At 44.6% G+C, this 25,713-nt stretch overlaps 1 protein-coding gene across 5 annotated transcripts in view; it reads right to left on the bottom strand.

Annotated features, from left to right (window-relative positions):
* Positions 1-25,713, bottom strand: part of LOC142590269 (uncharacterized) — a 92,074-nt gene that overhangs the window by 48,071 nt on the left and 18,290 nt on the right. For 3 of the 5 annotated variants that reach the window (XM_075702228.1, XM_075702226.1, XM_075702230.1), the window contains 3 exons: positions 15,849-16,061; positions 11,306-11,513; positions 6,947-7,109 (listed from right to left, as the gene is read on the bottom strand). In XM_075702228.1, the coding sequence (XP_075558343.1) occupies positions 6,947-7,109; positions 11,306-11,513; positions 15,849-16,061 (584 nt within the window). The remainder of the gene's footprint in view (positions 1-6,946; positions 7,110-11,305; positions 11,514-15,848; positions 16,062-25,713) is intronic. The other 2 variants (XM_075702227.1, XM_075702229.1) reach the window with 2 other exon arrangements.

A 25,713-nucleotide genomic window follows, 5' to 3' on the forward strand; every position in this document is an offset into this window, starting at 1 on the left:
GCGACCCACGATGGATCTGCTATCTGCCTGAATCCGATCCGCTCCGACGGAAGTTTGTAGCAGTGTCGAAGAATAGGCGTCAATTGAACCTTTATGCTTCTTCTAGAAGGAAAGAAACGGTTGCGCAAGAGTGGAGGCAGAGAGAGAATGTTCAGCAGGAGGGATTTCAGAGGGTGCAGCCTGAAGGGGAACGATGCAAGGAAAAGTGGTGCCTTTACGAAGGAGAATTTTCTCAAGTGTTGTCTTCAATGCGGCGAGAAGCGCAGAACTATTCTAAAATATAACGTTCCTGATACAACTGCTGTTTCTTTTGTAAGACAACGCGCAGGAATGTAGCACTAACCCATCGCCATGGACGCCGGTTTTGATGGTAAGAATTTGTTGACATCCTGGAGGTAGCTCGGTATGTCCTGCAGCGAGCAGACGTAGTGGCTTGTAGTTTTCATTGCGAAGCAAAGAGTCGTTGTCAGTCACATGTACGAAATCTTGCCGACAGTATGTAGCAGCGTACGTAGAAGAAAATAAATCTCATCCTAAAATAAGCTGGTGAGAGCAAGGCAAAGCAAAGTTTATATGGTGGACGATACCATAGATCAGTAAACACACAGTATAAAGTGCGCAAGGTCCGATAGTGTTGGCTTGAGCTGCAACCAGCGTGAGTCCATCGTGAGGTGTCGTACCTCGGACACCCACACATATCAGAATGAATAACAGATAAAGTTGCATTGGCATCCACAAAAGCTTTATCTTGTGCTCCTCCAACGAACACAGACATCATACTACAAGGGCACGCTGGAGAAATTGTAGTCTTGACCCTGAATGCAGGTTTTCTTCCAAAAACTGCATTATTTAGCTTTTCGGCCGACGGTCTGAGGTGAGTGAGGAAGGCCTAAGTGGTGACGAGGAGTGACCGAAGGGTGAAGGTGAACGGCGCCTTTTGTCACGGTAACGATTCGGTGTCTCGGTCTTTGTGGGTGTAGATTCGAAAGGGCGCGGAGGGGAAGCGTAGCAGTGGGGTTGATAAGAGGCCACTCCAGAAAATGAATCGTGTTCACGCATGCCGTACCCGCGACGCTCGTCTTGCTGGGGCTTGCGGCAAAAACATGACATATGGCTGCAATAACCACAGTAAACGCAGATAGGACTAGACGGACGGTAAGACCGGTAGTAAAGGGCGCTCGGTGCACTGGGCGATAGTGCGGTAAGATAGTGCGGTCAGTGATGAAGGCTCAAGTGGTATTGAGTAAACATTGACCGGAGGCGCAGCACCAATCTGCTCGTAAGCCGGTAGAGGCAACATTGAACAATGTGGTCAACTGCGGTAGCAACCTGCGCGTATGTTGGCAGGGAGTGATGAGCAGGAGGGTCCACAAACGCAGAGTAGGTCATGGCCGCGAGCTCCTCCTTAATGACATCGTGCAAGCCTGCACCAGAAGGCTGAGCAGGAAACACCAACGGAGATGGCAAGGCAAGTGATTGGAATTCTTCGCGTATGACCGCCCGGAACATCGCGCGCAGGTGGGGGTCTGCCGTTGAACGGTGTTCGCAGAAGTCCGGCTGTAAGCATACGGACTCGAGCTCGTAGAAGCGCGGGCATATTAAGACTATGTAAGCGACGGTAGCTGGATTCTTGACGGGTGCGTTGAAGTTCACAGCCCCGATACCTTTAAAATGCGACGTGCCCTGTTTGACTCAGCCATTGCGTCACTGACAGGGCGACAGATTGCAAGAACATCCTCGATGTACAATGCGTACGACTTGCCGGAATGTTGTTTGCGAGGATCGAGAGTTTTCTTCGCTAAAGCGGAGGGAACCGTTGCGTGCGAAAAGGTTGCCAAAGGCCCTGCTTGACAGTTGCCTAATCAAAGAAATGAATCCTATGGTTCAAGTCTTCGCCACACCCGCAAGATGGAAAGAGACAGGACGGAGCTTGAGGAGATTATTCTACTGATTAGCAGAACGCTCTCGCTCTAATCTTCCATCCAGTCCTCAACATCATCCCGGCGAAAACCAGCGAACAGACGGGGATCACGCTGGCGGCCGCTGATGATCAGAGAAGTGCGGCTAGCGGTGTCGGGATGGTAAGGGTAGAAGCGCCAGCGTGCTCGCCCTACGACATGCTGGGGGAGAGTTGTCACAAGCGGCGACTTTAACGGAGCTCCAGGGAGTAGGTCAGGTCAACCGTGCTGACGTCAGGGGTCCGAGTAGCACCCCCACCACTTGTGACATCACAGTAAGGGCCGACGGCCGTTGATACCGAGAGACGCGGCGAAGGGCCACAGGCACCATCCACACTGATGATGCGCCCCCACGCACGGTGAAGAAAGCCGCATGTATGATAATGATAACATACCGATAAGAAAGAAGTTCCTAATAAAATACCCACAGTATTATCAATGTACCTAGTTCAGCTTATAGGGCTCTTTATGAAATAACGTATAGTTCTCCTGTCACGACTTCTTGAACACTGTAGCAGACGCAACCAAATATTTATCTCAGCTATCATTATGGATAAATGCAAATGAGCTCCAGCTAAATGTGCGCAAAACAGAATTTTATTTTTAACTTTAAAGATATAAATTTTATCAGTTGATCTTGTTCTCAGATTAAGAAAAAGAGAACGTGTGAGCTCTACACATTTGCTTGGAGTGGTTTCTAGTGATGAGCTGACCTATCACTATTATACTAATTATTTACGCTCCCACATATCACCCCCAGTCGGGCGAATACATAAATTGATGTTTCGTCTACCAAACTGGCTAAAACGACAACTATATTTTGCGCTTATTCAGTCACTTCTTTATTACTTATTATTATTTTTCTTGTTTAACATAGTTAGGGCATCAGCCAACAAAATATCAAGAGCATGGTTGCGCAACCCACCACCCCATTCTAAAGGGGACGCTCATAACATCTATTCATCCGTACATCCGAAGCGCGAAAGATGAATCTCGCTGCAGTACACGCGACATACATAGCTCGTTTCGACGGTGGCAATACGTTGTGTCACTATATTGATTCACTGCTAAACGCTTTACCGTTGACAGCCATAGCAAGATGGGTTCTGCCGCCATCTTTAAATACATTTGAAGTATTTCAGTATTGTAACTGCGTCGTAAAACATAACATGACGAAAAATGAGAAGAACTATGCCGGCTGCCAGAGCAGGTATAAAAAAATAAATAAAAGCGGAACAGGCTACTCTACTCGGCGACGCATATTTTGCCATATAAAGCCTGATTTTACGAACTGAACAGCAACAACGCAGGCATCTATTTATTTAGGAAAATTACTACGCTGATGCTGGTGTACCGTAAAAATCTCCCAACGGTATCCTGAAAATAGTGTATGAAAGACCCTAAAGAAGTTACTACAAAATCATGAGCCATTTCACTCTGTGAAGGTAGGTGACCAGAGAAGTTATGTGGTATACGACAAAGCAGTGACAGAATTTTGAACCAAGGTACGAACACATTGTACTGAGCTGTGGTCACCGTGACGAAAGGTACGCATACACATTTATTTTTACACATCCCCGTTCTTTACCCCCGTTCATTACTAACATCAGAAGTGTTGTATCCAAGGATGTTGCTATCTCTTCACTAATCGATTCATGCTCCGCATCACTTGTAGCGCTAACCGAAGCATGGCTGACTGATCTTATTCCTGATAATTCAATTTCTGTCAGCCAGACACGTTTTAACATCTTTCGATGCGACAAACCGTACCGTAAAGGAGGTGGTGTGCTTTTGGGGATAAGGGATGATTTGCTAACCGCGTCTGTGATTAGTTCTTTTCTTGAATGTGTATGGGTATCTTTTAAGTATTGTTCAACTGATGTAATTAATGGTGCTGTTTACCGTCCTCCCAATATGAATGATGGTTTTTCGTCTGAATTTCATCGAATTCTGTGTGAAATATGTACGCGTTTCCCTAACTGTATTTTACTCATACTTGGAGACTTCAACTTCCCTAGTATAAACTGGTTTTCACAATCCGTCACAACGAGAGAAACCGAAGCTAACATGTTTCTTCAGTCATGTCTTGATTTTTTCACTAGCACAACTTATTACCAATCCCACGCGTCGCACATCGTGTACCGCCAACATTATAGATTGAATATTAATAAATAATCTCGTTATTTGTTCAGACATTATTCATCTAGATGGCATTTCGGATCATGACGTAATAACAGGGCGCATTACCGGTTCCTTTAAAGAAAGCTACCATTAAACAAATCAGGTGTTACAACAGAGCTAACTATGAAAAAATAAATTCCGAATTAGATTATTTCACCACCCAGTTCATGAATTAATATTTATGGCGCACTGTTGAGCAGAATTGGGATTTATTCAATAGTACTTTTAATAAACTTGTTGATGACTTCGTTCCACTTATGACCATACGATGCAGCAGCAGTGCACCATGGTTTAATCGGAAGTTGCGACGTATGAATAATAAGAAAAAGCGATTTTACCGGCAGGCACTGAAGAATGGTCTTCTAAGCGCGTGGGACAAGTATAAGAAATGCGACAAGGATTACCAGTCACTCCTAAAATCCACTCGACGCCAGTTTTTCAATCACGACCTATCATCTCGGCTAACCAACAATCCTCGTAAGTTCTGGCGCATCATAAATCCTTGCTTTCATCCTGACATTTTGCTCACCGACAGTAACGGCGTCATAATTAATAAGTCTCAATGTGCTCAGGTTTTTAACGACACTTTTTCATTAGTATTAACCAAAGAAGACATTAGCTCATCCCCTGTCTTAAATACAATCCCTGACATTTGCATGCCTGAAATTGTGATTAATGAAACAGGTATCTTAGCTTTATTAAACAATCTTATATTTACTAGTAGTTTGCGCTGTGCTATCCTGTTTGTTCTCGCAATCATTATCACACGGACTATTTCCTAATGACTGGCGGATAGGCAAAGTAATACCTATATTTAAATCAGATGAGCGCTCCTCTCCATTGAACTATCGACCCATCTTGTTAACCAGCACCATTTGCAAACTTCTTTAGCATACCATTCACAGCCAAGTCATAACTACCTCGAAGATCATAACATGATTTTCAATTGTTAGCACGGTTTCCGCAAGGGATTTTCATGCGACACTCAACTAGCTGGCTTCGTTAACGACTTACAATTATCACTTGACGCGGGCTTTCAGGTCGACGCAGTGTTTCTTGATTTTTGAAAAGATTTTGATCGGGTTCCTCATCACAGACTTCTACTGAAGCTAGCACAGCTTAACATCCACCCTATCGTGCTCGCTTGTATTAAGGACTTTCTGTCATCTAGAACACAGTTCACCTCCGTTATTAATTCTAACTCCTCCTCTGCTTATGTGACATCAGGTGTACAACAAGGAAGTGTGCTCGGACCTTTGCTTTTCTAAATCTGTATTAATTACTTACCTGCCTGTCTAACGTCTAGAATTGGACTTTTCGCTGATGACTGCGTAATTTACCGCAACATTACTAGTGACAGTGACCGCCAATCCCTGCAATCTGATCTCAATGGAGTAAGCTTATGATGCTCATCCTGGTTAATGTCACTAAACGTTTCTAAAAAAAAAAACAGGTATCTTTCACTCGTCGCACAGGTCGTATTCCAACCACTTATATTCTTAACAACAATACTGTAGAACTAACAACAACATACAAGTACTTTGGTGTGCATCTTCAGTTTGACCTATCATGGAATCACCATATCGATCTCACCCGAGAGTCTGCTAACCACTCACTTGGTCTTCTCAAACGTGACCTCAGACACACCCCTATGCACGTTAAAAAACTGACTTATATAACTCTAATACGCCCTAAAATCGAATATGCTGCGGCCATCTGGGACCCTGACCAAGCTTACGTTATCAATAACATCAAATCCGTGCAGAACCGCGCTGTTCAGACTACTCACCCTCCACAAGTGTTACATCATTAAAAAAACGGGCCGAATTGGAAGATTTTTCATATCGCCGCAAACTTGCTCGTTTAACGCTTTTCCATAAACTTCATCACCACTCGTACCTTCGAAGGGATTTGTTTCAGTCACCTCATGCCATCTTTCCACGCCGTGATCATTCTTTCAAAATTAAACATGTGAAGTGTCATTCCTCGTCTTACGCCAATTCATTAATTCCCCGTGCCATCATCGAATGAAATAATTTACCATCAGCCATCGCCGCAGAAACTGACATCATAAAATTCCAAGAGTTTCTTAGCTGTGACGGAAATGTGTAAAATTTGCTGCTTTTGTTTGTGTTCATTTTTCCTTTTGTGTTATGCCTTATTTTTTATGATAGTTATTGCTGAAATGTATCGCATTTATAAAAAGTCGTATCGCCCCCCCCCCCCCCATGTAATACCCTCTCCTGGAGGGCCTTTAGGGGTAACGTGAATAAATACATAAATTCGTATTATACACTCATTATACACATTCGCCTTTTCATTTCGCGATATACTGAGGCAAATGATTTGACACCGAAATCACCCCAACGAGTGGCAGTGGGCCTGTGGCGTCAACGCCTTCAGAGAGGGCGGAGCAGAGTGGGAAGGCTGGCACGATGAGCTGCAACGGAGCCAGCTGCGAATGAAGACGACGACGAACGCGCGAGCAGTGTGGCACGAGCCATTGCTGATGATGATAGTTTTCGTCCGCACAGATTTGTTGACTGACAGGAAGAATGCACGCAACCCTAGCCATAAACAGCTTCTATGAAATAAAGAGCTTCTGCTCGTACTTCTCGTGGTGTTGCCGCGGACGGTCTACGTATGACATTTCTTCACAGTTGCTTTTAAGGCAAGTTGAAATCATTAATGAGAAAAAAAAACACAAAAACAATTCTGGTATGTTTAGGCACACTCTGATTGCTACATAGTCTCTTTCTCGAGCAGAGGGGCTTGAACCGAGCTGTCGACTACATGTAAACACATACCTTCATCATGGCCAATGCCTCCTTCAGCACGTCAGGATTGTCTTGAAAGTGTCTCTCGTTAACGTTGAGAAATCCCCAGTCGTAAACTCGCTTCTCCAAATACTGTTTCCAATACTTCTGGCCATCTGAGCTCTTGAATTCGCTCGAAAACGTTTTGAGCTCGCTGTAATGAGGTAAAAGGCTTGAATTAAAATTTATTTACGCGTTTCATATTTTCTGACTGTGGAATGAATGCCCAACGTAAAAAGATGCTTCGCAGAAAATGACAAGTTGCTTGCACTGTTGCAATAGAAACTTCTAAAAGTTGAATTAGCCTTGCTTTCATTGCGCACCCCTGAAAAATATTACATCTGACCTTTCTCAGATATATTTTCAAGTGTTGGTCGGCTATTCCCATAAAGCAGCTAACTATAGTGCGAAAACGCGGAATAATAATTATGTTTCGCCTTGCTACCAATTTGAGACACGTAACCGCAATTACAAAGCGTGAAATAACACCAATCTACGCTAATGTACCGTAGTTTGCATTTCAGGTGGCTTTAGACGTTCAACCAATTGCAGCCTCCATGCTGTGCCCCAAAAGCAGTTGTAGCCAAGTGCTTGAGAATGGCATCAAGCAATTTCTTCTCCTCTCTCTTTCGTTCATTCGTAGCAGGTGAGTAGTCTAGCTCAGTGCCGCAAAAGGTGGGGGGGGGGGGGGAGGAGGAATTGTTTCTTCGTTTCCATTGTGCGCATGTATAGTACGTTGCACTCTCGAAGTGGTACTGTTCTTCTACAGAAAGACTTGGAGAGGTTCAAGTTACACTTGTGTTGTATTAGCCCGGATTTTTGTTGGGTATGCACAAGTTTCATTGTAATGGCGCTTAAGCGAGTCCCAACAGTTGATGTGAAAAAGACAGAAACCGCCAAGTTAAAATATGTTTTATGCGTGATTGCGTATTAACGCGATAGCGTAAAGGGTCCGTTGTCTCAGGAAAACGCGGCGTCGACGTCTCACGTTCCGCGTCGACCATCGTTTCGACAAAATTCATCCCTAACGATGCAAACCCAACCCCGCATACTCATCCACGCAGACCTTCCGCGCAGCGCAAGTACGTTACTGAACTAATTTAATTTCTCGAAGTAAAATGCGTCAGAAACGTTGTAAAGTACGCAACCTACACACATGATTGTGTCGGATTGTAATTTGAATACACGAGGAAATATAATTCGGTTACGCGGAACCTCAAACACAAAGCCCTTTTCTAGCGTTTCTACCATTCAAAGACAAGTGACGGCGTCGAAGATTTACGCACGCCGGCACGTGCAAATTTCGGAGGACACGGGGTGGCGCGCCCGGTTGTTTGCAACACCTCCAGGTGGCGCTCTCCTCCGCCGCATGGCGGCCCACGCAAGAGGCCGCGTTTCTACCAAAAAACTCTCCCTCGTGCCTAGCGTTCGTCGCCAGCATTCCCAGGTAAACATTAGGGTTACATAAGCTGCATTTGCCGGGAAGCGTGAAAAGCTGTCAGAGATCCATGAATTCTATCCCATTCCTCTCCTAAAGGCGAAGCTTAAGCGCGGTCCTCATTTTTTTTTGTTTTCCCTTTGTCCTAATTTTATCTAGAGTGATGATGTCCGCTGAGGAATCAAATACACGGAAAACGTTTTGCCAAAGTTACACTTACACTGCAAAGCTTGGTCGAAGTGGCAATTTCACTCGCGTTCTTGGTTGTGGATTTTTTTTCCTGCCACTTGCTTGTATTTGCGAGATGCAAGCAAGTGGAAGCAAAACGCACACTTCGAAAAGAAAAAAAAAGTGCGTTAATCAAACCAGCTTAAAACAAATCTGAAGTACAGCACCTGATGTGGGAGTCAGGAGAGCACAGTTTTCTTTTGCTTAGAATCATGCACCTAATTCATGGTATGTGCCTGCCATGGTAGCGGATGCAGTGGGTGTCTGAGTTGCAGTTGTGCTGTGGAAATGGTGCTCGTAAAATTTCCTTCATGGCAGCGCCATAATCACTACAGATGCTCAAAATTTCCTCCATCACGTAGAAGACATTTTTACCCGTGACGCTGCATATTGTTAAGCACTCGTTGGAAGGTTGCTCGGGTTATCTGTGCGATCGGCTGGGCAATGGCGGTCTGTAGCTTCTGGAGTGTGTGAGCATTGCTCTCGTGGACCTGTCCTTTGAGTGCACTCCACAGGCTTTATCAGACAATCTTCACGCTCTGCGCTTCCGCAATTATTACATTTTTGTCTATTTTATCAGGGCACAGCGACTCTTCGAACATCCAGTGTTACTAGCAACGGCGCCCATCCAAAGAGGAAACGTTCCTAACAACAAAAACCCGGCAGATCACACACCTTGCGCGAATCGACGTTATGTGAAGCACTGTGCGGGGAGTCTACCAAGTTAATAAAACGACCATGAGAGCACCAAGACGTAGGCGGCGACCTACATGACACACATATCATGCCATTCAGGTCATGACCTATGACTTATACTCGTTATACACTCTTGTCATGGTATGCCAATTTTGGTACCTACCAATTTAATGAGGCGACCATGACAGCACCTAGAGGTAGGCAGTGTTTTCATTACCTACTTGACACACGTGTCATGATTGATCATTTATGTTCGTCATACACTTTTGTCATACTATGCCGATTTTGGTACACAACAAGATAACGAAACGACAATGAGAGCACCAAGGCGTAAACGGCTAGATAGACAGTGTCAGAGTGGCAAATATTGGTCAAGAAATGCTTCGCATTTGAGAAGTGTTGTGAATTGAACCCCACGAGAGTATATACAGGTCATTTCCTGCATGTTTTGTCATTTCAGATGACTGTAATGCCACGTATCCGGCGCTTGTTATATATTTCGATGACATCGTAAAAACCTTCTTTTTTATGTAGCTCAAGTCCTTGTTTCTGGGCGGATTACTGAAAAAAGGCGGATATTTTTTGCGCAGGAAATGATGATGGTCAGTTGGCTGACAAACAAAGTTTCAGCAGTCTAACTTTTCTCTAACGACGTTTTGTAAATACCCTACTATGCGTAAATTGCATATATTCGAAGCACATAAAAGTGTCTCTGCTATGGGTACTTAAACATTCATTGCCTCTCTAGTTATTTATGTTTCGCGGTGAGCCAAGGGTCATTTATGAACCTTAACATTCGAGACGCTTGTAGAAATTACGTTTCTTGTATTTGCCGTACAAGTTAGCTAAAGAGGAGAGGGAATGAGAGCAAAAGTTTGCAAGTTTGTGCTGTAGGAAGACCTACGCTGCTCAAAAGCCCACGAACGATGCCTTTGTTTCAATAAAAGGGACCTGAGTAATTCAGGAGAAATCCAGAAATGTGCCATGCAGTTGTGAGAAAATATAACGGCATTCGTGTAGACCGAAAGTACGGCGCACCTTGAACTTGCTTCACCGAAATGAGTACAGGGGAAAGAAAATGGCCGGAGGGAGGAGGTGTGGTTTGTCTATACTATCCGCACCTCCAGTTTAGAATTTTCAAGACGCAGACGTGACTTCACTGCTCCTCAGCTTCAATATCGGAATTACAATATAAGTTCTAAAGTGAGAAGCCAAAAAATGTAATTGAAATATATAGCTACTTAGCGAAAGTATGACCGGAAATTTTCCTGCTCCAATTGCATTGCTAGAGAAGCAACAAATCTGCCAAAATAACAGGGTCTTAGATGGGACAGTTTCTTTCAAAAGAAAGCGTTTCGCACAAAAAAGACGCACATGGTATATTTGGCGCGATCTTTACTGATAAGTATTTTAAGCATTGATGATGATTTAAAAGGTTACGGGATAACTACGAGGGCCTCAGGTGGGAATGCCGCCATCCAGAAATGTAAAGTGAAAGTGTAACACCACACAATTATAAAATGTCGCCGTTTTACGAAGCCCTCATTTCAAGCTCTCTCATGTGAGCTTGAAGGCGCACAAAGACACGGAATTTGGAGGTAAAAAAACTTCTTCATCAAACCTCTTCGTCATTCAGCGCAACGGTCATTCTTATGGGAATCGCGAGGCGAAGAAAACATAATTAAAGAAAAAAAATCAATGGGATGAACGCTGGACATTATCTCACTGAGCAAGCCCTGCAAAACATGAATGCAACAAGAACGGAAGTACCACGAGATTTGAAACGTAAAGCATGCATTGACTTCAGTGCTGCAGCTGTTTGCTAAAGTTGTTTCGAACCTGACACCGGCAAGCCACGCTTCCTCTCCAGCATAAGAAAAAAATACTGACGAAGTTTTGCAGAAATAGCGCCGTTCCACTGCATGATTTATGACTACCCGCCCTCGTACCTTTAAACTCCGTGCGCATAATAAGTGCACAGACCTTACCTCACTTCAATGGAGAACCCGAAGCGGGTGAGGTTGCTTGTGGCGGCAGCTTCCACGAACGTTTTCACCATATCAGTTATGCCGATGAATGCCGACTGAATATCCCGGTACAGCGAGTCGTAAAATAGATGGTCGCATATATTGTCAGCCAAGCCAGAGGGATAGTCCATCACCGTGCAAACCAGGGGAAGGCGAGGAGGGACTGTGGCTGTGTACATACGGTTATCATTAGAAACACACAAACCGTTATGTTCAGGATGCACTGGTCGCTAAGTAAGTGAAATTAGAATATTTTGTACGCGCCGAGAGCACAACACTTCTTTCTTGTTATTTGTGGCATGCAAATGGTTCAAGTAGTTCAAGTGGCTCATCTGGGCAAATTAAACATGGCACTGTTCACCACGGTTTCTGTCTCAACCGTGATGGCGTTTTGTGGTTTAGATATAACAATTCCTCCGCAGTTTTTCCCACAACTAATGCGATTATTTTCAGAGAAATCTTCTCTGGTGAAATTCATGAGCGGGACCAGCGCATAGCTTTAAATAATTATACATGGAAAGCGGAGGAATGTGATCAGATTAAGTGGGATATGTAGTAGTGTATGGTAAAACGTCCATAAGAATGGCTAGTCCTTTCTAGGGCTGTTGAGTTTTATAAAAAATGTAATAAATATAAAAGTAAAATTGCAACCTGTAAAATTATTACTGATTACCTGCTTCCGATAATACTAGCAAAGACTAAATGTGTGAATTTAAGAAGTCAAATTTTGTGCTTGTCTTCGTTATCAACGACCAAAAAAGAGTATTATGGAATGTACACACATGATATAAATGACTTCCAGTATTGTCTTATTGTTCCAAAGTGCATGTTAGCAAGAAATACGTAAATTTTTTTAAACAAGGGATAGGGAAAATGCAGAGGGAGGTTTCAGCCAAAAAACGCCTGTTCATGTACAGCAATGGCTGAGCTGTTTTAAGTGATAACTGGTAGTGTTTTAGGCGAGTGGTACATCAAGCGTGTAACACGAATTTTTTTTCAACGCTGGTCTTCTGCCTAATTCTTCTACATGTCAATTCGGACACCACTAAGTCACGGTCCATGGCGTTCACATGGAATCTTCGGTGTGCGTCTTGATTGAGAGAAAATCGGTGCTGCGCCTAATTTTTCCTGTTCCGACATGTGACAAGGAGGTCCGGAGCGTTGTGGACCTGCGTTCGCATGCTTTAGCCAGCTTATGTAAAATTTTGCAGAAAACGCTAGGTCTATATTACTGCCCTTCCCGTGTCTGCCGTTTCATGTTCTTGAGTTCTTCAACGCGAGATTGTCTTTTAAAAGCTTGTGCATCTTGAAACATGCTGAGTTACATTGAGGCGGCCACTTCTAATGATCTCCTATGGGTGTCCGCACGTTTGTCGGGGCTCGCAAAATCGGCGCCTTCTTATCCAACTGTGGGCGAGGGATAGAACCGCGCGATTACTTATGCCAGCCATATTTTTCTCCAGCCGAACGAACTTATTTGTTCACCATGAGCGAGTGTGTTGCACTCGTTTAATGGTGGCATAATTCCTCCCGTATAGACCTTTTACACCGGGTATAGTTCGCTCACTATAGACAGACGCAGTTGCACCACGCCTAGCTCCATAAATAAAAGCCGAATCATTCCAAGGCAATGACGAGGTGGTTATTAAAGAAAAGGAAGAAAGCATGGACGAGAACCAGATGAAAAAACAGCTGGTGCTGAGAAAATTTAACTGGAAGAAAACCGAAGGGAAAACTTCTAAGCTCACAGCCACAAGGTTAGACGAAGTTCCTACGAGGTAGACGGCTGATTAACTACCTGGGATCGAAAATTAAGGAAAGCCTTTTGAGAGGAAAATACTTAGGCAACGTATTCTTTATTTAGCTTTTGACGGATTGACCTAGGAAACACCGTTTGCGTTGAAAGGGAAGAAATGAGGAGCGAGAAGAAATTTGACATGACCGAGGTACGTGCGCCTTCGATGCACCCTTGAGGTGTGTGAAAAGAAGCACACGAACGCCGATGCTCTTCCTCGCTGTCCTCTTCCGACCCCTGATCACTCACGATCACCTTCACGCACCAGCCTAGGCACCAGGTCGTCACACCTGTCACGTTTGACCGGCTAGGCCCCGACCACACTTTCATCCTTGTTTCTCACCTACCTGCCCGCACGCACTGCGGAATAATTTTTGAACGCCTCGAAGATTCCTCTTTCCGCCCGATTTCGTCGACTACTTAAACATTTGAAACTTCATGGTTGACATTTATAGCGCTACATTTTTAATGGGTCCCCGGCATGCTTCTGAGAGCCTTTCGTTACGCTCCGACAGCTGGACATCTCGAATGTGCCGAGACGTACGATGGAATACGAAGTCCCTATTCCTCTCCTGGCCTGTCTTCAGCCGTTGTGAAGTATGTGGCCCCTTGCGTGCGCTTCATCGCCGCAAAGGCCCACCTCTGCTGCCACTGGCTCCCGTGACGTCACCCTTATCCTGCTTCGCCTGTCGAGGTCAATGGAATCGACTTGTACGGACCCCTTCCTTTCGCCTACAATGACAGTTATTGGACTGTGACAGTTGTTGGCCACCTGACTCGCTACGCGGAGACAGCTTCTCTCCAATCTGGCACAGCTCCTGAAGGCGCCATTTCTTTGTGTGAAACATATCCTTATGCAATGGAGCTCAACGCGTTCTCCTCAGCTACAGTGGCAAAGCTTTTTCTTCTATTCGTCCCGAAGTTCTATGCGCCTCAACATCAATTCATGAAAAAGCGTCTACCTACCAGTCACAGAGCAATGGCTCGACAGAGCATTTTGACGCAATCTGTCTGACATGATTGCAATGCACATCTACCCCGGACAACAAGAACTCGAATACAATAATCCTTTTCGCAACTTTCATGTAGAATACTGCCGCACAATGAATCACCGGCTTTTTTTTTCCTCGTCTAGAGCCGTTCGCAAAAGTTTCGTCCTGGATGCCTCTTTCTTCTCAGTGCCCTTTTGCGAGCGGTTTGTTTCTCGCTTCACCCACTGCCGTTATCTCGCCCGTGCTAAAGCTTAAATTTTGCTGGAAGCCCGCAAGTGTTGCTACGGTTCAACAAGCCGCGCAGTGGCTTTCTTCTCTGCAGGCCAGGTTCTCAACTGGACAACTGCGTGTGCTCCTGGCTTATGCCGCAATCAACCCGAGGATAAGCGAGCAGGCCCTCAAAATACGGAAGCGCGACTTCAAATATGTAAAAGTAAATGCCTAGTCTTTATACAAAACTGCTTCTCACGAGGATTGGTGATTCCATGAACATTGACGCCTTTTACGAATTTTCTTTAGGGCACAATTTTTTAATTTTGTTCTGGCAGGAGTAATGTGATGGCTTTTCTTAGACTGCACCATCTTTAGGATCAACCAATGAAAATTCCGAAGTAAAGGCCAACAACTGGTAGGGCTAGGAGAGAAATGCTGCACAATAAAAGGAAAAAGACGTGGTGCAATATTTCGAGCCATGTCACAGCATTCGACCGTTTCAAGATGAACATCTTTATGACTTTCCCTTTGCTCACACTTCTCCTGTTCAGGTGTTTGCGGAACTGTCGTTGATTGCGCATTTCTAAAAGGGTATCCTCAGGTGCCAGGAACAAGCAGTCAGCTTGACTGCAAAGACTCATTCGGCTCGTCAATGGAGCGCGAACAGTGTTTGGCCCAGGCGATTATTCTATTTTGTAAGCGGAATAAGCTGCTCCAGAACGCGCTTATTCCTGGCATTGGCGTTCCCGCTCTGCAACTATGAGCAACTTGATAGAACAAACTGGCTTGAACAGACAACAAACGATGAGATAAAGAGACGCAGGATGATTCCAAACACTGAAAAGATTATGCTGCCCCGTTTAAGCCTGATCTGGGCGAATCTATACGGTGTCGAAGCTGTTGAAAGCCCGTGTGACACGATCATGGCAAGCATAATTGTGTCTGTTAATGGTTCGGTTTGAGGGTATCGCTGCCCTGAACGTTGACTGCCAGAAAAATTGCATCGCTGTTAAGTGCCAAACTGTTTCAAGGCGCACTTGCAGTATTGAGATAGCATTGCTTGTTGTCAAATTTTCAGATGAACGGCAGCATACAGGCAACACCTTTAACGCCGTAGAGGGATCTTGATATCTGTCATTCCAAAGAACCCTTATCAGAAAAAGGATCCTTTTTTGTCATGAGCAAGCCCGCCTAGATGCATTTCTGGTCGATTTTTCTAAGTACAAAGACTTGTGCAGTTTCCATGTGTGAGAGCTTTCGTATGCGTACGCAACCCTGCCGTATTTGGTTGAAATAAATTTCTGAGAAGTGACATTTACCAACAGCGCAAAAACCCATGGTAAAGAAGACTGTGCATCCATTTCGCAAGCTAATTTTACAAAATTCAGATTAGGTTCCTTTGTTAAGACTGCTCGCGAAAAATGGCTTGGTTCGTCTTGTTGTTTGTTAAAACTCACGGTGTGTTTTGACGTACAAATGAAAAAGGTGGAAATGAATATTGTACTACTTGTGGTCGTGCTGGATGGTAAGGTCGTTCTCGGGGTCGGTACTGTGGTACTGGGCGTCTTAGCAATGGTAGACGTTGTCCTCTTGTAGACGACTGCCGGGGTCGTTGACAAAGTCCTGTTGCGGAGAGCTCTACTTGAGGTGCTTGAAGGACCTTGCGATGACGGGAGACGCTTGTGGTTGGTGACTTTTGCTTTCGGCCGCTCGGTTCCTGGAGTAATTGCGAAGAATAGCTGCACAAAAATGTACCTGAAGGCACACCATGGTATACACATAAAAACGTAATCCTGCTGAAATATTTTTGCATATATTATATTTGTAGCCCTCACAAAAGCTATGTAACTCTGTATAGCGCATACTCGTAGCGCAATGTAGTACATGCCTACTGGTGTTAGCATTTATTGCTTTGTTTTATTCATAAACGCTTAAATTGTTCAGCTCGCGTCTTCCACTGCGGACTTTGCCAGCATGCTTCAGTTTAAAGCGAGTCTAGAGTCACATATTCCCTAAAGACAAATGTTGCGACCGTCAGCCTGAATCTCATATTCCATGTGGCGATTATATGAGCCCCCATTTTCAGCTGAACAACCTTAAAACCTCTTATTTATCTAGATATGCCCGAGACTATCGTTCAATGTTTGAAGTAGGTTTTTGGAGCCGACACATTCAGGCAGTTCCTTACGTAATAACTGCAGCCTATTCTTTAATTTCCGCGACTGTATTGTGAACTAGCGTTTCTGAAGAGAACGTATTCGCGGCACCTGGTTACCTCATAGACTGCACTGCATCTACATTTGCATAAGTCTGCTAATGCCCATTTTTCAACATAGCTTATTAAGTCATTCCAGCGTTGTGCGAGTTATCCCTGACGTCATGTGGTCCTGTGCGATGGCAAAGACAATTTTTGCTGGGAACAGGCAAGTCAACCACATTTCATGCTCATAACTGCTATCGACAGTGAAAGGAAGAAACTGCTTGCCGCCCTGTAGCCAAGAACACCCAGAGTCACATACTTTCTAACAGATGCCAGCTCGCACGAAATTCGAGCAAGGCACTTTTGAGAATTATAACAACATTCTGTAAGCGATTGACAACTAAATGTACGGCGCGCATGGTGAACACTATTCTGGAAATGAAGCACAAGGGCGTAGGACAAGCATATAGGCCAAACATATGTATGAAAGATGGAAGCCAGCATGTGCGCCATGAGAGCAAAATACCATGCGTTCCTTCCAGTGCTTCACTAATGCAGGAATATTCACCCAGCTGCAGTGAAGGCTTCTGTCCTAGTGCCCCTGCTCCTGGTATTTAAAGGGGCGCTGAAACACTTTTTATCGAAGTGGGTGAATGCTAAAATAGGCTATTTCAGACTCACTTTGCAGTAAAAGGTTATTCAATGCGTTCAAGAAAAGCGGTGTTACTGGTAAAAAAAAAGACGGCCTTTGATCCTCTTCGCGTTGCTCCTGCTGTTACCTTAATACCATGCATTGCGAGGACTATGGCGGAGAGGGGCGTGCTGACATCGCTCCGAGTGCTGAACATCACTGTGGATGATTTTAACTGTGTTTGGATATACACGTAGATTCCCCTACTCCTTGTATTGTTCGTAAAGTGATTCACTGAAGAAAGACGGGTGTCGTCGGCCATTTAATCTCCCACTGTCTTAAATCCTCTTTTCCCTGATTGCTCTTCATCATCTCTCACTTTTCAGGAGTAGACTGTGTCACTCCGCCGGACTTTATTGCTCACGCCTCCTGGTTCAATATTTGAACAGATTACTGATGGGCGCGTACTCTGTTTGCACACAGACTCCCAATTACAAGGTGGTCTCCAGGATAGCACGCTGCGAGGGAGTCTTGATTATTTCAAAGGGTTCACAGAACTTGTCATTGCAAGTCCCAATTACGTTACGTACTAGAACGTGGTCACCAGGTTGCATGTCCGGCATGTCGCTTCTGTGTCTTCTGCTCAATTTTTCTTCATTCGATTTTGATATGTCACTTGTTTCACACTTTTCTTTCTGTCAGAAAGCATTAGGTTATCAAGAAGGCCCACTTCGCACTGCGTTGAAAGCATCGGAACAGTCGAAAACACCCAGCCTTCACGCGCTGCCCATAACTATTGTTGTGCAGTGATCAGTAGCCAGCAAGAAAACATGCGTTTTACTGACGCCTTCCCCTTTCTGTCCGAGCTCTACGAAACCCAAATGAACTACTTCAAACGGTACAGTAAATTTGAATTCGATGTAGCTATTATTCTATCTGTGGGCTACCTGAACTTGACTTCATTCGTTTCGCACAGATGGCATGTTGTGATGTGGGCTCTGGTATCAACTTCCACACCTGGCCGCGTAAATCTCTTGATCAGTTTATTGTACATGTGCCAGAAATCATCATGTCCACCTGATTCTTTGTGGCTGAAACCATTGTAGCCAACCTGTAACCATTGTGGCTGGAACATGATACTTCCCATTGAGAAACTTCACTTCCTTTGTACCCTCCCAGATGTTGACGTGATTAAATCCATCAGGACAGTCAAATGAGTTCGGCACCAGTAACCTAGAAAGTGCTTCCGCAATGGTGCGTAGAAGACCGGGGTGATCAGAAATGACGAACTCAAACTTATGGAGCTAATTTGCCAATATATAGCGATGCACCCTCTTGGTTGTGTCATGCCAAAAAGGTGAGACAATGCCTGGCACTCTGCGAAGATATTAAAGTTTGTGCCTTATAGGTTAGTTCGAAAATACTGAACAACTTTCAAGAAAGCTAACGCTTGTTTTTTCTGTCGTAGAGTAGTTGATTTCAGCTGGCTTCAGTGTATAGGCGTAGTACCCGACTACACAATGTTTTGGTGGTACGACTCCGACGATTTCTTGTACCGATCTTCACCAGTCGCATAATACAGAGTCGTAATTTTTAAGTTTTATGGAATTAAGAAAAATGTCTGAGGTTGGTAACATAGTTTTTGTCCTTGACCTGGATTATTCGAAGAGGCGGACATTGTTAGGACGATAAAGCGAAACAAATGTTCAAGTATTTAACGAAAACGAACTAATTAACTTCCTAATTAAGTACTTTACGGCTCATATTGCAATTCAGGAATTGTAGCCACTGAGCGTGCGCAAGACAGCCCCTTAAAATAAAATTTCCAGGTTGACAATAGTTTCCAGATATTTCCCAAAACTGGGAACGAAATACATTGGCATTCCAGTTACTTGCGTGCTTAAATGCATAAAAGAGCGTTTGCTAAAAAAATAAGTGGAACAACAGTGCATTTTTACGGCAAGTTTGACGCCACATATCTTGAAGCTGGCGTCGTTCTGGAAAATAATTCCTAGTGAAGACGCCCAGCAAACTCACCGGCTACAATTTGCGATATATGCCGTCTAGTAACTAACTGAAAAGATAATTAGTGTATTTTTGTTAATTAGTTAAACATGTGTTTCTCTTTTTAGGCGCAAATAATGTCCGCCTGTTTCATTTATCCAGCTCATGGACTAGAATTATGTTATCTACAACAGGCTATTTTTAAAAATTCCATAATAGTTAAGGATGATCGCCCTCTGCGACGCATCTGTATTGAGCACAATCGGTAAGGACAAGTCCTGTATCCGTAGGATAGGGTTCGGCGATAACATTTTCACCAGTTCACATTACGCGACTTCACACCCATCATCCAAGCAGTGCGGTATAACTTTCTCCGTCAAACGTGCGAGACGTGTCTTAATGGCGTAGTCTCTGATGAAGGACCTGAAATGTCCGGCTAGGCCTCGCAAAACACGCAGTGAGTGCACATGATACGGCTCCAGCAATTTTCAAATTTTTTCATTTCTCCTTTGTCATTCGTAAATTGCAATACGTGTGAGAAATCGATTAGTTAGGAAGTTAATTATTATATATTTAAATTAGTCGAATATTTGTTTTGAATTGTCGTGCTAGTAATGTCCGCCTCTTCCAGTAATCCAGATCAAGGACAAGGATTATGCTAGCTGTCACAGGTAATTCTCAAAAATTCCATAAAACTTAAAAGCGATGACTCCATATTATGCGACTGGCAGCGTTTCGTGCCAGGAATTGTCGCAGCCACCTCACAAACTCTATCCAGTCGCACTACATTTCTTAAAAGAGGGCACTTTTTTTAAAGCTCACTTACAAATGTGCAAAACTGAGAGCACGCAGAATCTGCGAAAGGTGTTTCTGATGTTCCTCCTTTCTTATTCAGTAAATAACGATATCAATGGAAACGTTAGAGAACGTACCCAGGCATGGTTTCAGGCTGGGGAGTTCTTCCACCTAAAATGTAGTCGATGTAGAAATGAAATGAAGTAACGGGCTCGCAGCTGTTGATCTTGGCAGACAGCCACGACGACATCAGCGCAAGTGTCAATCAGTGAGCAAAGGGCGTTGCGTTTTTTAAATGATACTTATATTTCAAAAAAGAAACCGAAAGTCACGGCTACGTTTCGCCTCAGTGGCCGCGGGTAGCTAGGCAGAGCTAGAAGCTTGAGCTGAAGAGGCACGAGGCCCACCGCTACCGGCCCTGGTATTCTGCGTTTCGATTTCACAAGTCTTGTCTGTGTGTGAGCAGTACACGTGATATTATATGTTTAAACAGATCTTATTGTATCTTACAGCAAATCTCTGTCCGCTTTTCTTACCGAAATCTGTTGGTTTGCTGCACACGAAAGCCTAGTAGCTTTAGAGAAGTAATTGTGCACAGTATTTCGAGTACCCTTAAGTTTACATTTCTGAGAAAATACTAAATCTCTAAGCTTCAAAAAATAAAGTTGCACGATAATCAGGCGGTTTCTGTTTAAAAGATAAGCGCACTAACGATGTGCGCGTGCGATAGCTTCTAGGGGAAGTTGCAATGCAAAATTTTCTCGAAGAACTTTATGCAGTATTTCCTCAGATCTCGCCCACGTTTCATTCGGACTCTCAGCTATACCGTAGAACCCCAAGTTAGATCTACGTGATTGATCTTCATAGTTATCGAAACGTCCCTGGAAGGTGACATTTTCGCCTCTGATGGCGTCTGACTCAACACGATATATGTCGGGATCGTCGCGAAGTTCCTCTATTGCGCTGACTTTATCCTGTGCGGCTGACAGTCCAACACTGAGATTGGTAACACGGTCTCGTAGAAGCTTCTGGTTAGCTTTGACCTCGTTAAGTGAGGCCATTATTTTGGCGCGACTAGATTTCATGGTGTTAGTGAGAGTGTCTATTGCACGTTTTACGTCTCTGTTCTGGTTAGGGTCTAATTTAGGAGGCCCAGGATAAAGTTCCATGTCGTTGGAACAAATTAGCAACTCTGCTACAGAAATTCAGTCAGCAACAATCGTGAACAAAGCTTGTGGGCACGGTACGAGCAGCAAACATCGATTGCTGGTTCGTTTAGAGTAAAGAGAGCATGAACCAACCTGTACAAAGAAGCAAGCTGGATTGAGCGACCTCATCGCTGTTGCCGCTCGACCATGCCCACTGAAGTGCGCGTCAGAGGGCCCGCTGCTTATATTCAATAGGTACTGCGCAGTCGGTGTCGGTGCTGTTGTCCCGAAAGAAAATAGTTCCGTCGTGGTCAGGCCATCACAATACGAAGCCAGATCCAAGCTTTTCTTTCAACGATATCTTCCTTTCTTGCGGCATATTATACGGAGTTCTTCGAACCATAGTTTGGTCTGCAAGGCCGAAAGCAACCACACGATACTCCATTGCTGGAGAGAATTTCCCTACGCAGAGAATCTCCGGCTATTTCTTTATGTAATCCTCAGGGCAAATGTATTTTAGTTGTCTAGGTACCTCTAGCTCGTTCATTTCTGTTGTTTTCAATCAGGACCTTGTCGTCCCAGATGTTCGTCTGTAACATTTCCTATCAGGGCAGGACAAGAGCAAGTCAGAAGTTACATCCGGCAAACTAACGCGTCTGTCTTGATGCTGTGATCTTGAAATTCAACGAATTTGAACTACCACTCATTGCGTGAGCTCACAGTCCCATCGTATCCCTGGACCTTCAGGGTCCTGCCAGCATGCAGGTGGCTGATGTCCACATGACTCTTATTCATTATGGACACAGAGGCACCACTGTTGGCGCGGGCTTTCATTTCAATGTCATCGACCTTGACATGGAGGTGAAGCAATGAGTGGGCACTACGCAAACGTATTATACAAACCTATGATTTGGGACTTGTCATCGACAATGATTTGTTTTCACAGCAACAGTTGAAGTACGGTCAGATACTTCAGTGCAGAGCGTTGACCGCTCCTATCGACAAAATTGGTACGATGATATGAACTTTCTTTTACACTATATGATGGGCTGGGTAGAGGAACCACTCGTTGATAGGCGTCCAACCCAAATTTCGTTTTCAGCTCACATAAATTAACAACAGGTACGGTTCCGCTGTCCGCTTGCTCTTGCGCCAGTTACGTTGTTGGTAACAATAACTCTATGCACTGTAGGTCTTCAAATGTCCCTGGTGCTCTTATATGAACTTGCTTTCGTTATCTACACACAGCCCTCGTGTAATTTAAGCCATAGCTGCAGGCGATCGAAGGATTGGTTTCGATTTATACAACAGCGTCTTTTGAGCCATTACCTTAATAAAAAACTACATTGGTATGTAAAGTGCAGAGCCACGTTCCAACTTTCAACAGCGTTGTGAGGGAAAGCCGCCAGAAATGATTGAGCTATTGCTCCAACACGCTAGTAGCTTATTCAAAAACTGCACGTCAAACCTCTTACTAGCGATGACACTGAGGTGATGACGCATGTTCAGAATCTGCTCACCGTCAGAGAGCCACCTATTCCTCTCACATGTATATTATCGAAGACCAAAGCCATCAGTTGGGACTCGCTGAGCTTTGCTCAGATATATCTGGTTCTTTAATGTTTTGTTGGAGGTTATGGAAGATGAGCAGAGTTGCATAAGTTCACTCTGATGCGTCATCTGTCGTTGGTGTTACCAGATGACATTGAAAGTAGGGCGTACGCCTACCGATGTATCCTGTTCAATGGTGTATCGGTGCATAGGCTCCAGGACCGAATCCACAAGCTCCTGCAGCTGCGCGTCCACTTCAACGAATCTTGTCTGTAGAAGTTCTTCGCGACTCATTAAAACTATTTCCAGCACCACTTCGGCGAGGTTGGCAATTGTGACATCCCGGGAAGGTCCTTCGCTGGCTCACTATGCACTTGATAGCGGTTAAAGGAGTGCTCGGTCGTAACATTGGGTCAACGAAGGATGTCACCCACGTGTTCGCTTCGGCAGCTGAGCCAAAATGTTGCGTTCCTAAAGTGATTCAATGAGATATATCTGTAGAGAGACGTGTATCGTCCGCTATTTGATCTCCTACTTTCTAAAATTCTGCTCTTCTTCGCCCTGATCACTTTTAGTTGTCTTCTCTGACTCTTCAGGAGCAGACAACTTCCCCTCTGATTTTGGCACTAACGGTGTGCCAACCTTGAAGAATATCCGTCAACGTAATGTTGAGTTCAGTGTGTCTCCTTTATGCTGTGCTACAGTGTACTAGATAACTACGTGCGGCTCTGTTTTATAGCATCGAGTTAAAAGTAGCACATTTTTGTTCGCCTGTATCTCTACGGCAATTACACAATTTCTGATGGTCAAACGAAACGTCGTCTTCATGCTCGCTCGTGCGACTACGCCGGCAGCGCCCCCACTAGTAAGTGATCAATCCCGCTCTGCGGACTCACGCTGAAGCGATTCCTAACGTAACGAGCTTTGACAATAATGACGACACCCCTAGTAGATGTGCAAATGGCGAGGCACCAACATCAGACCTGTTCCAGTCGATGTTGGTGCTCGGGCCACCTCAGCATGTACCTGACCACAGAGCACGTGGTAATCCTCAGGGAACCGCAGCGAGCTCAGCAAGCGGCCTCGTCGCTGCAGCCCGCGGAGGCCGTGCTTTCTACGCTACGTAGCCGACGCCGCTACATGCACGAGTGCGCAAGGTTTGCTGTGTGCACGACATCGCTGGAGGGCTCGCTCGCGCTCATGTGCTCGAGTCTAGCCATGCTGCGTGGGGCGGACCGGTATTGTCCTGCAGTAGCTTGAGCGGGGCATAGTAGCCCCATCGAAACGAAGCGTTTTCAAGCGCTGGAAACAATAGCTCAGTACGAAGTGATGTCAGCTAAGGCGTCTAGCGAGGAGCGCCAAGGAGTGAGCGCGTGCTGGCAAGGGTACATTTGGTATGGCCTTAAGTTGAGCGAGGTTCGAGACTTGTGCAGTGTTCAAAACTAATCGAAATTAGCGAGACCCGGTGGCTACGATACCAATAAGCACTGTGGCCAAATTTCTACGCTGGCAGCCGTGAAGAGCCTGCGCAGGTCGTAGTCGGCTTATTATGGAAATTGTTGTGAATATTTGAAACGCAGATTTTCGCTAACTTCAGTCTGTTTCTCAAATTGCGTCAATAGATATGCACATTAATAGTCGGAAGAAGCACAGTGATCTAAACACACGTTTTGATTGACGTCAGCAATCAGACAACAGCAGCCGTCTAAGATAATCTTGCATATGACGACATATACAAGCTGCCGGCAGCTTTGAAACGGGCGAGGGTAAGGCATCGTTTCGAAAAGGAGTGCATGAAGAAAAGGTGAGTCGCGCTCCGCTTGTGAGCTCTACGCGCCACGCACGACTGCAAAATTTGTCTGGGATCTTCACAGGAACGTATGCTACGCGTAGACTGTGTATTTTCTTTGTAACCCAGTGCGAGGAGTGGTTCAGGGCCCCTTTAGTGTGGTTCGCTATCACGGAGGCTAAAAATTTTCAAAAGGTCTCTTCGTAATGGTGAAATAAAAGGAACACATAGAAAATAGTGCCCTTCATGAAACCCGAAGAAGAATAGAGCCTGACTACGCACGGCGTCAGCACTTCACGTACAGAGAATGTTTTAAGCGGTCTCAAGCATTGCCAGCAAATTTTTAAATTTCTATACGTTTGACTTCCTGACAGGCTTTTTGATCTCTCATGGGAATAAGGAAACGTCATGAGTGATGATGAAAGATGCCTGCAGGCAGCAGGACTTCGAGAAATAGGGAGCGAGAAACCAACGTGCTACGTATGAAATCTGGGCACACACTGGCGGCATTTGAAATTAATATGGAGGGTTTAATCACATTTCCGCACAATAGCTGAAGCTTTTTGAAATAATCTAGAAAGGAATGAATTAAGCGAAATGTTGAGGGATAAAGGGTGTTCCACAGCCACCCGCCATGGGCCTGACTAGCCCTGGCTAACACGCCCAGGACTAGATATAGTACACATAAATATGAAAGATAGTGAACGGATAGATGGTCGTCGACCTAGCAGAATCGGTAGTTCAAAGCACTTGTAATGCGGAAGTTGGGGGTTTGTCGCCCTCCGTCGACAAATCTTTTGGTTCATTTTCGTTTTCCACCTTTTTGTATTATTTTCTAAATCTCCATTTCAACTAAGACAATTACTCCTTTTTATTGTCTGGCTTAATTGCCTGTTGGATTTGCGTGGTCGTGATTAACAAAAATCGAGACCTTCATTTTCCTCCTTCTTGTTCGAGTTTAGTGAAGTTATTCGGGCCCCATGAGTACGGCCAATGCAACTCTTAAACCAGCGCATGATCGCTTGCTTTGTTGATGCCAACTTAATTGTATTTCTTTTTACTACAGGCACTGAATTTGAATTCCGTAATTCCTTAATTATAGGATACCTCCATAGTGACAGTGGCCTTTCAGGAGTGGGTAAGGCTGCGACTCAGCAGAACGTTTGTCAGCAGATGTGCTGACAAAAGCTTTCCTACACCAAACTCAGCTAGTATCATTAAAAAAAAACTTCGATGTTATGAAATTACGCA

Source organism: Dermacentor variabilis, chromosome 8 (genome assembly GCF_050947875.1).
Source record: "Dermacentor variabilis isolate Ectoservices chromosome 8, ASM5094787v1, whole genome shotgun sequence".
NCBI classification, from domain to species: Eukaryota; Metazoa; Arthropoda; class Arachnida; order Ixodida; family Ixodidae; genus Dermacentor; species Dermacentor variabilis.